This window comes from Larimichthys crocea, chromosome X (assembly GCF_000972845.2).
Source record: "Larimichthys crocea isolate SSNF chromosome X, L_crocea_2.0, whole genome shotgun sequence".
In the NCBI taxonomy this organism is placed as follows: Eukaryota; Metazoa; Chordata; class Actinopteri; family Sciaenidae; genus Larimichthys; species Larimichthys crocea.
Window position 1 is genome coordinate 14900326 of NC_040020.1, and position 16268 is coordinate 14916593.

Below are 16268 nucleotides of genomic sequence, written 5' to 3' on the forward strand. Positions count from 1 at the left end.
TGCATGCATAACACTAATCCAAATATTTGCAGTGTAAACATAAGAACTGATGTGGGACAGATGCTAAGAAAAGGTCTGTGTTACAGGACGTTGACCAAGCTAACCACCACCCTCTTTACTTTTACTAGCATTTTATATTTTGTTTTTTTATTCTCTTATATCAAACATTTCATTTACAGGACGTCTCTAAAACAAACTGACAGCAGCAGAACCCGACCATGGTTTGTTCTCATCATGCTCTCACACAGCGGACGCAGCAAGCAGCAGCTGGGTGCGTTCTACTCACTCACACACATTTTAACAGCATTCACACCCCAATAAACAATAATGTAGTTATGCAAAGCCAGACTCCATGTTTAAAGATGCTTTGGACTGAAGTTATGCACATAAAGTGTGAGCTCTGACATCAGAGCTGAAATTAAAGGTTAAATCAGGCAGATGAGAGAGAGGTGTGCTAATATGGAATATGGTTACTAGCTATAATCACAATATACTTCAAATTACAAATTACTAAGCCAATATTGTATAGACAAAAGGACCAAATTAAGTTAAATTAAATAACCTCTTTTCACAATGACCCATCCCATTCTAAACTACAACTAACTCACACACATTTTTTTCTAAAAAAAAACAAAAAACAAGTTTATACTGATAAACTGCTGCCATTGTTCCTGTGTACAGTTTTGAACATGATCTTCTTCGCAGTCCTAAAAATGTCACCCAAATGACACCCACCTGTCACTCAAAGTGGCCATGCTGTTAATTATAACTTTAAGCCTAAATATAATTTGAACAGGTGAGTTCTATAGTACAGTTGTCATGTACAGAGAAATTAGCTGTAAAGACGTTTTTTTTGTACCAGGCTGTAAACATGTTTATTTCTGCTGTAAGGTGTGACATTTTATCATTGCGTCTTATGGAGACTGACTTGTTCTGTAACCATCCTCAGGTGGCCGTGAATGAATGACATGTTTGTATTTATGATCCTTATTTTTATGTACTTTAAGTTTTTATTGTACTTAAACCTCCTTATTTTTATGTACTTTAAGTTTTTATTGTACTTAAACCATACTCATTTTTTGTGATGTGCCATTAGCCAGCAATAGTAGGGTTGTAAAGGGGTGGACAATTTCTGGTAAATTTTTGGCAAATTTCCATCAACTTTCCATGGGAAGTTAAGCTGTGGAATTTTGGAAATATTCTAAACTGAAAACTTTCCATGGGAATTGTGAAAATGTAATTAAATGGGAATTAATGGGAATTAACTGGAAATTAGGGGTAATTTAGTAATTGGGGGGTAAGCTAGCATTATGATAAGATAGCCTCATAAATGGTCAATGAAAGGATGCTAACTTTAGCCTTTTTAGCATCTATCTTATCAGCTAGCTATCTACTGTGTGAATAGATTTGCATGTGCTGTTTGTAAGTTAAACATTAATACCATACGTGGAATGTATTTACCCCATCTATTCTAGAAATCATCTGTGCATGTGATGGAGGAATGGCGTGGCCTCAATAGCCCTGCAGTAAGTGATCAAGGAATAACATAGATATTCAGGTGTACTTGCATGAAATCTGGTTGTTTTAGTCAAGGTTATGCTAAAGTTTATTTTACCCTGCTAAACTATATATATCAGCTGCCTGTTAAGTGCCAACATTCAATTTTCTAAATTTCCGGTTTATTCACGGTTTATTCTCATAAATTCCAGTTAATTCTCATGGAAAGTTTTCAACTTTGAAAATTCCTAGAATTTTGCAACCCTAAAGCAATAGCAAGGTCAACAAATAGATCAATCAAAATGAGTTTGACTCATGCATACCTCCTCCATTTCTGTAGCAGAGGTAAGGAAACCTCCAGACATTGCCCAGGCCCACAGCATATCCCACGCTGGTGAGGACAAACTCAATCTGGTTGCCCCAGTTCCCTCTCCGTGAGTTTTCATCTTTCTTCACTGGCTCGCCTGGAACTGCTCCGTTCTACAACAAAGACAGGGAGAGACATGGAGGTGACTTCAGGTGACAGGAAGGCAAGTGTGTTTGTGAGATAGTGCTGCAACAGCAGGTACAACCAGAGCACCAAACTCATTAAGATACACAGATTTTACATACAGAGAGCCTTTTTTCACCTATTCCGCAAAAATCAGATTCTGGTGTTGTAAGGTGTATTTAAAGTTTCGTTTTCATCAGTATCGCGTAAAGATGGTAAATAATACACATCTCTGAGGTGCACGTGGAGGTGAATTATTCATGAACCACGCTCACACTCACATGTATTGAATATTTGCTATAAAATACTATCTCCTCTATCCTTAAGTCTAGCATAAGGTGGGCGCACTGGAGCAGACAGGATGTGAAGTGAAATCAGCGCCTGAAGAACAGCCGATAAGCATTTGGTCTCCTGATTTCAAGCTTCTCCTCTCCTCCCTCCCTCCATCACTCCATCTGCTGGCATCAGATGGTCCCTCGCTCCTGACCTCCTCCGTAACCTCAGCTGTGTCTGTCTGTGTTTTTGTGGGCGCTCATGAAGACACTCTCGCTCTTGCAGAAAAATAAATACTGCTCGTTTGGATCATTTGTTCACTCTTGTAGAGAACAGTAAAGATCCATGACCATGTCTTGCTGCTCTCAGATCAACCATTAACAAACTGAAATCACGTAATGATCTTGGTTATTTTACACAGGTGGTACCAGGGTCAGTACAACTCAAATGTGCAATTATCCAGCTGTGGCACCATCTAATTAAGATGACGGAGGAAGATATTTAAATCACACAGTTCTCCATGGGCAAATGAGCTTTACTCAGTTTTTGAGGAGGTGGTTATGCTACATAACTACAGGAATGATTTGTGTTATAATGTTAGCTCTGATAAAAGTAAGTTGTGTTTAAAGTTTACCTCAACCCACTGAGGTAGGAAGATGGAAAAATGTTTGCGATCAATTTGATGATCCAACAGTTTGTTTTCATGAAATGGTTCGACTAAACCTTGAAATATGATGAGGATATTATGATTGAAGATTTGAATGGCTGTTCAAGTTCACTAACTTTGCCTTAAAAGCCTGGAAAATAAAACAAAAGAGACTACTTGACAACCATTTACTATTATTCATGATGTGATAAATGTTGTCAGTGATTTATGAATTCAAGCTGAAGGTCATGATATCTGATTGTGAAAGTACTTTTCTATTTTTGGACTTGTTTTATGTTTGAAAATGTAGACGCAGCACTCTGGTATATATGAACGTATGGCACCGAATGCACAGCACACTAATAAAAACTCATTCATTCTTTCATGATGCCTATGTTATCTGTGTATAGCAGAGGCTGATTTTCAGAGGCTCAATGAATGAACAGCCTCACATTTTTAATTAATATAAAAAGGCTTTCAACTGGAAAACATGAATTCTTCTTCTTCTGTAAATCTTTTATATTTTTTTCAAATTATGAAATTACGTATCATGTATTACAGTTCAACTGCCCATAATGTGGTTAACAGGGTTATTTGTGAACAAGCTTTTGCAGTAGAGTTTATATAAGAGCTTTGTAAGTGCCATTTATATTTTGTTCTAATTCTATGAGTCCTGGGTTGCTCAGACACAAACACACACACATACACACACAACATCTCCCAGATGAACGCACTGCTTCTGACACAGAATAATCTTCTTCATCGGCAGAAAAAAAAAAAAAAGTCAACCACAACAACTAAAAACAACCTCCACATTTTCCCCCCACGGTGCAACAGTTCAACTTTGAGGCAGAGCCAAGCGTGACTAATGAGCGAGAGAGAAAATATCGGACAGCAAAACAGCAACAACTACATAAAACAAACAGCTGCCATATTTTCCCCAAAGCTCCGTAGTTTGTCTTTGAGTCTGGCTGTGCTTGCATGTCCGGAGAGGCAAAACAAAGAGCGTTTTTCTCCAGCATCCTTGACCTTTCTTTGTGCGGGAGTGGAGGCTGCAGGCAGGACAGACAGGAAGATCAGCAAACACATGTGTTGTTGGTGAGAAGATGCTCAGAGTGAAGCCACAGTCACAGCAGTGAGCCTGCAATCCCGACGGGTTGCACATTACGATGTCTACGTCTGGAGTTGACTTTGGAAGGAAAACCAATGTCAGAGAAAAAAGACTGCGTGCAGCTGTGTGTGTTCTTGTTGCACCCGGCTGTACATCTTGTACATCTGACTTCCCTATCAGCGACCAGGTGTGGGCCTTTAGAAGATACACACACACAAACGCACGCACACACGCACACACAGGTTGACAGTCTAGCCGAGGTCTACAACCGGACAGAGAGAGGTGAGAAAACACTGGGAATAGCAATGAGCATGAGTTGTTGGTGTACACCCTGTGTCTACTATATATGTTAATATTCAGTGGCAAGGAGAGGACATGGGCGGAGGATCTTTTTCTACAATTTAAAGATGTAACTGTATTGTTACAGTGTACATAATTCAGTTGATATATTTAACAATTCAAATTGACTCAGCATCATAATTAATCAGAAGAAATTATTATTACAGATTCTGCTGGCACAGCTGCACAGAGTTGATCTTTGCTGCTGTCACTGGCATTAAAGTGAAACTTGAAGATTAGTTCTGATAAGTTGGTCTATACATTCATGAATATGTATCATTAAGGCCATGAAATGTCATGTGTTCAACCATCTCTCACACTGAAACAATTCCAACTTGAGATGAAATTATTATCACAGAGTTTTATGTTCTCTGATCAGATAAGACATTCATTAGAGCTACACAACTTTGTCAATTAATCAATTTGTTAATTGGAAGAAACTTAATTGGCAAATCTAAAACGATAGATCAGTTTAATACAATGCCTTTTGATATTTTTGGGGACATTTAAAGCCTTTAGTACAGACAGTGCAGAGAGATGCAACAAAAGTTCTGTGGTTCGTGGTTGACACACATTTTAGTCTGAACATTAAATTGATTTCAAACATTTCCTAATTTCAACTTTTCAAATGTGGAAATATGTTGGTTTTTGTTTGTTTAATAGTGATTAATAAGTGAGAAGATGTTGTCAGATGAATTGATAATGAATGTAATTGTTAGTTGCAGTCATAAATGGCCATTTTCTGTCTTATTTATGATCACTTATGTGCTGGCACTGGGTTGGCACTTACTACTCAGTTCAGTATTATCAGGTAATAATATTCAGTATTGTATCAGGAGTGAAGACACTGGGTCGGTGCATCCCTATTTTTCACTGTGAAATATGCCCAATACACCACCTACCTTTTAACAGAAACATGCTGGATATTTCATCTAAAAATCCACCCTAACAACTAAAGCTGTGCATTTGTAACTATTGCTCCACCTGCAGCAGCACCAGAAAACAGCTCATCTCTTGTAACCTGAAAGGGTTTTGCTGTGTTTTAGTGTTGATCCTACAGGTGATAGCACAGGTAGAAGATGACCAGGTAGAGCGTAATCATAAACAGAAAATAACATGTAGAAAGAGATTGATTACTTTAAATGTGTATCAAAGAGTTTGGCGTTAGGTCTTAATCACATATCGGCTGAACCTTCTGGGCAAAAGCTGAACTTGAGAACGTGTTTTTCATGACATCCCTCTCTCTCTTGACTGACCCCGATGTCTGCCTCTCTCCGCCCAGGTGTTGTAGCCTGTGGTGTTGGCTCCCAGGAGCCCTCAGGTCAAACAGACAGTCAGACAGACAGACACTCCTCTCTTCATATCCCTCCATCCATCCATTTCTCTGCCACGTGCTTCTCTGCGACCATCTGGGCTTTATATAAGACCACACATGCCTCGACCCCCCATCTCTCCTTCTATTTAGTTTGCCACTTTGCTCTCTTTCCAAGGTCTCTTTCGAGTCACAGTGCTGACTTTGCTGTTGCAGCTTAAGAGAATGAACAGAAGAAGCTGCCTGTTACTTTGAAGGAGGACATGTTGACTTGAGTGACATATTTATGAGTGATTTAGTAATCCTTGTCAATGTGAATAATGCATAACCTCCCAACCAAAGCAATAACAACTAAGATGAAAACAAAGTCAGAACAACTGGAACCAAACAACAATTTGGTCTGATTATCCAGAAACTGTCCCCTGCGGTCTTTCTTTTTTTGACCCACTGATCATGCAGATACCTCCAAAGATCTAAATACCTGTCCAAATATCTGACATTAAAGGATCAGCAGCTCATGTGTATAAGAGCTCGACACGTGCAACTTATTCAAGACAAAAGCATCCCACCAGTTTACCAGAGGACATCTTTTAGGTTCATTTAGTATTATTCATAACAAAACTAGTGAAACTAAGCTACAAAACAACAGAGAGCCGAACACAGAAGAACTTTTAAACTTTAAACTAAAGGGAGGAGATGTTACATGTTGGCCATGGTGGACAGCAGAGCAGTGATGTCCTGTTGTGAGCCTTTAGTGGAAACATTTTGTAACAGTGTTCGGCACAGCTAAAGTGGGCCGACCCAAGTTGGTTGGGTACAGAATACCGATGTGGTGCCGGCATTCAATCGTAAATAACGACATTTACTGGGAACACTGGTATTCAAATAGATAGTTTGTTAGGTTGCATCACTCAACATTTTCTATTTGAATGCTAAGAAATGATGACGAATCTGTAACTAGATGACATTCCTTCTCCTTCCTTTACCAAATACCCCAAAAAGATGATGACAGGTGGGGCTGTGTTTATCTGAACACACATTTTTCTCATACTGAAATATTGTCTTCGTTCAAATTTGACTTCTGATTAGCATGAGCCTCATAATCTGTGCCTGCTGCTACTATATATTTAGCACAAACAGTACTTCCTTTTACGAAGCAGTACGGTGGACAAGTGACTCACTAATCTGTAATCATAATCTCACAGGTTTGAGACCAACGATCTGTCAAGTCTCAATCTGTTCTCTCTGCTTAAGTGAGCTTGAAAAGACTGCCAACTCAGTGCCTGAAGGGTGAATGTAAAGAGAAGTGCTGATCTGTGTTCTGCAGGCTCAGATTGTGACACAAAGTGGGATCAGTGCGATTTACCCAAAAACGCGTCACAAAGGCCTGCGGGCGTAATGTGAGGGGGATAAATGCTGCTCCATTTGTAGGTAGGGAGGTTGAATGTATAACCCTTCAAAAATATCTGTTGAGTTTCCTTTAAGCTGCTCACTGACAACACAGGCTGTAGGTGTACCTGTCATAACTGGTGAAATGCACAGATGTGAAACATAGCATCGAAAGCAAGAAAAGATTGAGGTAAAAATCTTCAAGTCATTGTCGTTAACAGTGCATAAAGCCTCTGCACGTGTGTAAATACATATATGATATCAAAGCTGAGCGTTATTTGTCATTACCTGCTCAGGGACTACAGATAAAAATGAGCTCATTAGCTAACTCTGATAAATGTGCGTTGCCCTGGTACATAAATAACACTTGCAAACCCAGAGCAATAAATTCATGGAGACGAGTGTCTGTGTCAATCGTGTTACTTTGAAAAATTGCCAATATAAAATAAAATGCAAAATGAAATATTATTAATATAAAATGTAATATTAGGTAAATAAAATAAAAGTTATTGGTTTTGCTCCCACTGCAAAAGTGATTCAATTTAAACCCTGATGCACTTTTCCCCTCCTGTGCTTTCTCTGGTCGCTGCTGCCTCTCATCCTTCCCCCTCCTTCTCACAGTCCAAAGAGTACTTCAGCTTCATAGTCAAACTACATAGGGTTTGCACTTACACACCAATGGAGGATGTATATACAATTTCACACACAGGACCACTTTGACAGACAGCAGCATGAGCCTTTCAAACCAACGTCTCCTGACAGTTGACACTGTCCATTGGAGTGTAGCAACAACTCCAAACTTTTGTTTTATATATATTTGAATTGCAAATTAAATACAATGACATGAGGAGCAGATCATTTTGTCATTTCAAAGTGTGGGAGGAAGATCACAAACCTGTACAATTTTGTGAAAAAGCATTGGTGCCCTCAAATAACTGGTGTTATGTAATGTGCTGCCTTATGGTGTTCATTTATTATATTTCAAGCAGGCATTAAAGATCTGTGCTCATGAGACAGAACATGGATAAGAAAACTTGATGAACTGATCTGTGATGTTGAACTGAGGAGATAAACACTGAGAAGGAGAAAGGGATGAAAAAAGTTGACCCAGGACAGAGAGTCATATCCCTATAGAGTAGATATTGGTCTATGACCTTGTTAATACACTCTGTACACCTGTTATTATTGATCACTGATTTCTTTTTAAGAACAGCAATGTACCAGTAGCAATGACTGAAGGAGAGATATGCGGTGACAGTATGAGGTTCCTCTGCTGAAATATGGATGTTTATTTATCATGCTACATGCACACTACAATGCTGACCAGTCAGGGACTCATTTGCATTCACAATCTCTGAATGTAGCTCTAGAAATCTACTCGGGGGACTTCACCATTTGATGTATGTACTTGTGTGTATGTACTCTTGTATCAGACAAAGTCAGAGACAAGAGTCTCTTGACTATAAACAACATGTGTGCGGCGGATGTACTGTCTCAAACATGTCAGAATTTGGCATGAGTCGGTGCACCAAGGGAAACAAAAAGCTGCTTTCTGAGAGTTAAATCTAGTATTTTCCATCAGTGCGAGCTTCATATGAAATTTCTTATATACCTTTCAAGACTGATCTATGTGTATTTAACAGAGCAGAGGGTTAGAGAACAACCATTGACTACAAGGCATAATTGCAGAGACGAGAGCTCTCTTTAAAAGATGCTTTATCCAACACTGCAAATTGGGCTGGACATACATGTTTTATTTAGCTGTCTCCTTCACATAAATCATGCCCATTTAGCACCTTGTCGAGGCATGGGCATACAGTGATTCATGTAGCAACATGCCTTCTGTTCAATGTCACTCTATCTTCTTTTCTATTCAAATCACAAACATGCAAATGCATGCAATCAGAAAGTGCGAAACTCTTTAAATCACCCTTTAACATGAGCCACCCCTGAGACCGCTATGTCCAATAAACCAATTAGTTTAAATAACACCCGGTCCAAAGTGATCTTTCCTGCGAGACAGACAGAAAAAAACATGTTGTCATTTTCAAGCCAGTAATCAGTCCTCAGTTATTCAAAGTGGCACACGTAATCTCCCTCATTCCACCTACGCAGAGTTTAGTAAACATGTCTGTCTGCAGTGACTGAATCCACTCGGCTATTATGAGACAAAAAGCCCACCGGATCCCCCCAAAAACAGGCCGCTCAAAGCCTTCTTTATGAGTGGGCTGTGAGGTGAGAGTAATAGGCCTAAAGACAGTGTAGACCGTGGCTTCTCAACCTGCTACCATTGGGGCCACATACCAAAGGATCCCATTGGGCAGAGGCTGAATAAATCCCCCTCCATGGCTGATTAATTGAAACCAATGGTTGGGGTGTCAGGAGGAGGAGAGAGGAGGTGGAGGAGAAGGAGGAGGAGGGGAAAAAGTCGAGCCCTGTCAGATGAAGGGTGGGATAGATGGCCGCCCAGAATCTAGGGGTCAGTTACAGGTTACATCCCGCCATACATTGAGAAAGTCTCTCAGCATGTCAGGCATCTCCAGTTTACACTTGACACTTAAAATGCATCCAGTGTTGATATATTGGCTTTTAACTATGGGCTCCTGTGTCTGCAAAAAAGACCACCATGTGTTGGTTGTGTGCATCCTTTGAAATTACACAACTGCAAGGTGCAACTAAGCAAGAGAGAGCAGTATATAAGGATGTAAATTAAGGTCAGCAGCAGACTCAGAAGAAAAATCAACAATGGTAGAATGTTTTGAGCTAAGTTAACAAAGCTTGTCTGCAATTACCCACATTTATGTGGTATCGAATAAGTTCTACATTTCTGTTTACACTGCACAAAGTCATAAGTTCTTGAAACAGACACTCTAGTATGGTCCACGGATGATATATGCACCCATGGTTAAACTGAAGGGTCCCCAAGTAAATAAGTAGTAGGACAATTCTCTCAAGCAGAATTGAATACCATAATGGTTCAAACAAAGAGCTTGTTGGATTCTCGAAATTCAAAAGTATTCACACTTCAAGTAGTGACTGGCCAGGAGTGCCTAAGGAAAAATATCTGCAGTATTTCACCTTGAAATACATCATGTTTCGTGTATGCCACCAAGTGCAAGATCACGAATTTGACTGTCCTAAGGTGTCTCATTATCATTATTAGTGTCACTCATTTTCATGTTGTTCTTGACATCAAGCTTTTCACCCTACCTTTAAGCGTGGTCATTCTGAACAGGTATAAAAACCTTTGCTGTTGAAAGTATCCTGATGGCACTTCATTCAAAAAGTCATACTGAACCGTTCACCTTGTTCCCCACATCTGGGACAATGTTTGTATCGAAGGCAAAGTGCCAAATAGCTAACTCAACCCTCTGAGGCCCTGTGCACCATTAAAATGCCTTCTTTGTGATTACAAGTGGACATTTCTACCAACAGATGCATCCCAAAAACTACACTGATGACACAGTAAGACTTAGTTACTCAAACACTGTTCCGGAGATGCCTCAAAACGTTTCATACACAGTCCACAGAAACTTTGCATGTGACCTTTTTTGTGACTCATTATCATGTTGGCCAATTCTCTTACATGGTAGTTTTATCCAAATATGCAAATAGCCACCAAAACTCTCTCATTTAGCTGCATGGCTGAGATTCAATTTAATTTCTCTCCATTCAGCAACATTTCCACACAACTGGTTTTAGGGAGGTAAAAGTCTGACCACAAATCACTCAACTGCTAACATTTCAAGTTGATCAAAGCAAAATATACTGTGTAATCATAGTCAGTCATCAAATTGCAAAATACAATTTAGTCAGTCAAAATGTCTGAAGTCTCTGTCTGCCTTTTTTGCTAGCTACCAGGTCCAAGTTTACATTAAACAACTGGTGTGTACAGATCATTAGGTACTGCAATCACCAGACTACCTCCACCTGTAAAAACCTCAACCGTGTCATCCAGCTCCTTACCTGGCCATAATTTTCCATGGTGAGTAGGTTGATGCAAGAGCAGCATCAGCACCTCAAACAGTCCCAACAGCCTGATGAATGACCAACTTCTCTATCTCTGTGATACTTATAGCACAAAACTTACCAGACCAGAATCCACAAATGCCTGCCCCCCCGGGGAGGGAGGGGGGTTGGTGGGCTAGTTGTGTGGATGGCTTTGTAAGACAGAAAGGAGGAGCCAAGAAGGGTCATCCCTGGGTGTGGTTAGGGCAAAGGGGAGGAGGTGGACATTTGATGTCAGAAACAGATTGAGACTTCAACGCACTGACAAAGAAGAGTGAGCTTCTACATGTGTGGACATGTTTATGTATGATAGATTATCCTACTTATGCATGTGCACAATTCGCATACAGGTGCTACAGTTTGAGAGTTTTATTTTGGGAAAGATAATCACCAATACAACAATTGTTGCTGGATTATCAGTCCTGCCTGCCGTGTATGTCAGCTACATGCAAGATCCATGAAAATAGCATGAATCTGTAATTATACTTTTGGTAATCACTTAAAATTTTCATAGAGGATCGACCTGTTTTGACAGGCTTTTCTTAATGTCCTTTGTCTGTGAGCGTGGGATGACAGCACCCTGTCAACGAATCGTGACGATAATCTCCCAATCCGATTCAGAAATAGACTGTCCACTAATAAAACAATGGGATTACACAAGTGTGAGAGAATGAGTAAGATGGGAAGGGACAGACTGAAACAGAGACGGGTACTGAGAGAGAGACACAGTGACAGAAAGTGGAAAAAAGAGTTAGAGGCAGAGGGATGATGGGAAGTGAAAGTTGATGTATACAGGCAGGCAGGTCTAGCTGGAGTGGCTGCAGCCGCGTGCACCAACCCCCACGCCCCCCACCCTCCCACGCTTGTTCACTCATTTGCTTAACAAGTTCATTTGTGCGTAGGACTTCATCGGGTATAGCTGTCAAGTGATGCGCGAGGCTGGCCTGCGGAACTTTTGGCCATCGCAAGCTGTTCACCTGCATCCCTCTCACCAACACACATCATCCCACACACACACACACATTTTTCAGCATGCGCAAGAGCACACACATAGCACTGGCATCCAATAAGGCCAGCACAGTGAGCAAATGGTTTGTGAATACTGGGTTTCAAGCTGCCATATTTTCACGATGTCAGCTGTAGATATTAATAATAGTTTTATGGCTTGTTTTGATGATAGTAGAGCTGAAGAGTTTGGCAGCCAGTGACTACTTTGATTATCAATTGACTGTTTAAGTCATTCATCAAGCAAAAATGGCAGATTTTCTAGGTCCAGCTAAACTGTGAGGATTTTCTGCATTTCCATGACATATAGTATGTGACAATAAATCTAATATATTTGAAGACATTGACCAAATTTAGGAATTCATGATCTGTATTTTGATGTAGTATCATATCATATATTTTGCTCCCTCCCCTCTTGTAAAGGGCAACAAAAGCCATTGGCATTCAGTGAGATGTGGATGTTTGAAGATGACAAAGAGGATATTTATGAAGTGCTCTGGAAATTTTTATTGAAATGGATGATTTCAATAAAAATACGTCGCACATTGAAGGGATCTTAAAGATAATACAAAGGCTAAAACCAAAGTATATGCGCATATCTGGTATGGTACACATCATGTCCAGGAGTGGTCGAGAAAATCAAGAAATAATTATTAGTTTCAGTCTTGCTGGTTTTTGAATTTTGTTGTGAGAACATTGTTCTCTCTTGGACCAGCAGGAGTTATTATGAAATGATGAATCAAACAATTTTTTACCAGTGGTCACTTTATTTTGGCCAATTTATTTACACTTTATATGTTGTGACTGCTGCTGGGATGGATGACCTTTACTATTCTTTTCTTTCTCTTTCCAAATAAAAACACACAGTTAGACTCCAGCGTGCATCTTTCTTCATCGCTCTTGTTTTTCCTCATTGTTGTAGTCCTTTTCACTGGAGGCAGCATTAACAAGCATCATCTGTGGAGTTGCCCTCAATCCTCATACTGCAAGTGTGCTGCTTCAACAAGAGTGTGAACACACACACACACACACACACACACACACACACACACACAGCCTCGACAAGTATTATCACCCACCCAACACCCCCTCATTTTTTTTCCTGCTAACATGGTGAGCATGCTGCCTCTACGAGCCTCATCATCAGCTCTTTTCTCGCCTGTTTTTCCCTTTGTACAAATCCATGACAAAGCTGATGAATACACCTCATCAGCCTTCCTCCTCACCTCATTTCACAATTTCTTGGACCCTTCTTTGAAAAGGTTTCACAATTGCACTGTAAATGTTTGTAGTTTGTATTAAGGAAGTCTGTGAAGGTTGAACTTGTTTGTAGGTCTGTGATCTTAGTGGGCTGATCTACGATCCTGCCTAGGATAAATACTCAGACTCCCCATCAGTCAGTCAGAACTGAAGAAGCTTCTTGGATGACAGGCGAAATGTCTTTACAGATCTACAAACAAGTCCAGTTGCCCCAGACTTAACCTTTTTGAAAAATTTGTAAAAAGGAGTCGCAGATCTTTCTTTCTTTCTTTCTTTCTTTGGACTATACAGTTTTGTTCACACTGAAAATCATAACAGAAAATATCCTCTTGCCATGGCAATCCAAAGACTTTAGGTTGCCCTCTGTCACTGACAGGTTTGAGCAGTTCACCCATGACCCCTCATTTCATAGTTTTACTTTCACTTTCCCATTTCTGAAAAAGTTGCACCATTGCAATGTAAGTGAATGTGGTTTTACAATAATGTAACAGTCATTAGTCATGTTTGCTCTGTACATGACACATGGTACACTGAGTTTTAATTCAACACTAACAGTGTTTAAAAATGTTCATTGACTCATACAGATGTGGTGATGTGAGTGTATTCTATTTTTTAAATTAATCTGAGGTGCATAATGCCGAATGCTATGTTTGAAAAGCAAAAACTAATTCAAGGCAACTTATCCTTTAAGTTTAGCAACATCACTTGAAAACTTGTAACTTGCAGACACTGAGATGTTACAATTACTAAGGGATTCTGCAACTTGTGTAACCTCTATGTTGTTATGAACATGAGCATGTTGTGCCTACAGAGAATAGCCTACAGTATACAGTACATTATACATTATGGTCTATAGTGTAAGAAAAGCTGCCACGGGTCAAACATCTCGTCTATGTGTCGGATCACAATCTCTTCTGTGTATACATGTCTTCAAGCCAAGCCACATATGAGTAGATGTACATATGTCAGTAAATTTTGTAAGATAAACTTTATTGCCGCTCCTCTTTCATTGGTGGCAATATTCTAAATCTGATCAAAGCCAGGACAAAAACATGTTTTAACCACTGACAAGTAAAGCTTCAGCCAAGAAAAAACCTAAATCCCAAAACTGACTGGCAAATAACAGGTTCAGTTAGACTGCAGATATGTTCCATAACACATCTGTCATCTATCTCTAGAACGTGGGCAGTCAGTGAATGTGACTGACTTGGAGGAGCAGTCTCCCACACAGTCAGGCCAAACACAATGAAAATAGTTCAAATCAAACAAAAGAACATGCATTTTAAAAATGAAGAGTAGGTCAATAAGTCAGCCAGTGAGTGAGGATATTTACTGTTTGCAAAGGGAAAAAAATCACTTTTAAACAAAGATGCAAAAAGTTTATTACATTTCTACGGTGGCCGGGACTCGCTTATTTGACTAGCTACAAATAAAAGAAACACTGCAAATAAACAGAAACACTGTTGCAAATAAAAAGAAACGCTGCTGCAAATGAAACAACAACAATGATGCAAAATTTTAAAAAGCCACAACCGAAGTGAATTACAGGGGACTATTATTGCCGATGCACCGTGTTTTTTTATGTGACAGAAGAAGAAAACCAATGAACAAGTAACGAAAAGGTTAGTGTTTACTGTCGCTACGTGACTGTACTTGTACTTCTCTTGCTCGAAGCTAAGTACAGTCACGTAGCAACAGTAAAACTAACCTTGTCATTTACTTGTTCCTTCGTTTTTTTTCTTATTTCAAGTTTTCTTCTTATTTCTCTCTCTCTTGGTCTTCTTCTTCTCCCACATAAAAAACACTGGTGCACCGGCAATAATAGTCCCCGGTAATTCACTTCCGTTGTGGCTTTTTTTATTTGCGTCGTTGTTGTTGTTTCATTTGCAGCAGCGTGGAGGGTCCCGGCTACCGTACATTTCCTTATTTTTTAAGGATTTCAGATGGGGCACCCCAAGAACAACCCACACGGCCAGTTTCCTTCAGTTAAAGCTTGAGGTCATATCAATGTAGGTAAGTTGGTTGACAATGACCTTACTGCCATTTCAGAGAAGAAGGCAGATCTGAACACACAATAATGAGGTAGTTAGTTCCAGTTTGTAATGAGTAAGAGTTTCAGGAACATGAAGAAACTCAGCACTATGATTATTTATGTTGTAAATGAATTTCTTTCTTTCTTTCTTTCTTTCTTTCTTTCTTTCTTTCTTTCTTTTAAAGTCAGGACTATACAGGTCTGTTCACACTGGAACTCATATTGGAAAAAAGCCTCTCCCCATGCCAATCCAAAGACTTCAGGTTGCCTTGTGTCACTGAGAGCTTTAGGCAGTTCACCCATGACCCCAAAATTCTTCAATAAGGCGTTTTTGCCTGAGGATGGTAACTCCAGCTGGGTTAACCACTGTGTCTTTACCCATATATACTTATATATAAACTTTCCATGTATGTAGAGGTTATGTAGGGACGAGACACAGCTTTATTTAGCAATATTCCAGACAGTCACACATCAAGATGTTTTTTTTATTTTTTTATGAATCTTGTATTGATAAGGTGTAAAACATCCTGAGGCAAATCAGTATGACGATACTGGGCTATGAATGAGCAGTGGGAGCTGCTTCTACTCAGTGTTGTAAAATGGGTCAATGAGTTCAAGTCTGACTATGACATGTTTTATCAGTGTTGTTTTAACTGCTCTAGTGTATGGCCTCTTCTGTGCATGTTTAAACAAGACAGGAATAAATAACAAATGATCATAAAAAAACAAAAAATAAAATAAAATAAACCGCGTTCTGATAAATAAAGTTAAATCACTGCCTTTCATTGCAATTAGACCTCCAGCAAAATGCTCACTCTAAAACCACCCCGAAGTTTGACCCCTTTGACCCCAGTCAGAGACTGACTCCCCATTCCTTGTTGCTTCAAGCAGATGTCTGTGACCCTT

General features: G+C 39.6%; 1 protein-coding gene across 4 annotated transcripts in view; it reads right to left on the reverse strand.

Annotated features, from left to right (window-relative positions):
* Positions 1-16268, reverse strand: part of slc6a9 (solute carrier family 6 member 9) — a 62593-nt gene that overhangs the window by 13132 nt on the left and 33193 nt on the right. For 3 of the 4 annotated variants that reach the window (XM_027283537.1, XM_027283536.1, XM_027283535.1), the window contains one exon: positions 1821-1977. In XM_027283537.1, the coding sequence (XP_027139338.1) occupies positions 1821-1977 (157 nt within the window). Of the gene's footprint in view, positions 1-1820; positions 1978-11023; positions 11110-16268 lie in introns of those variants that run through there. The other variant, XM_027283538.1, reaches the window with a different exon arrangement.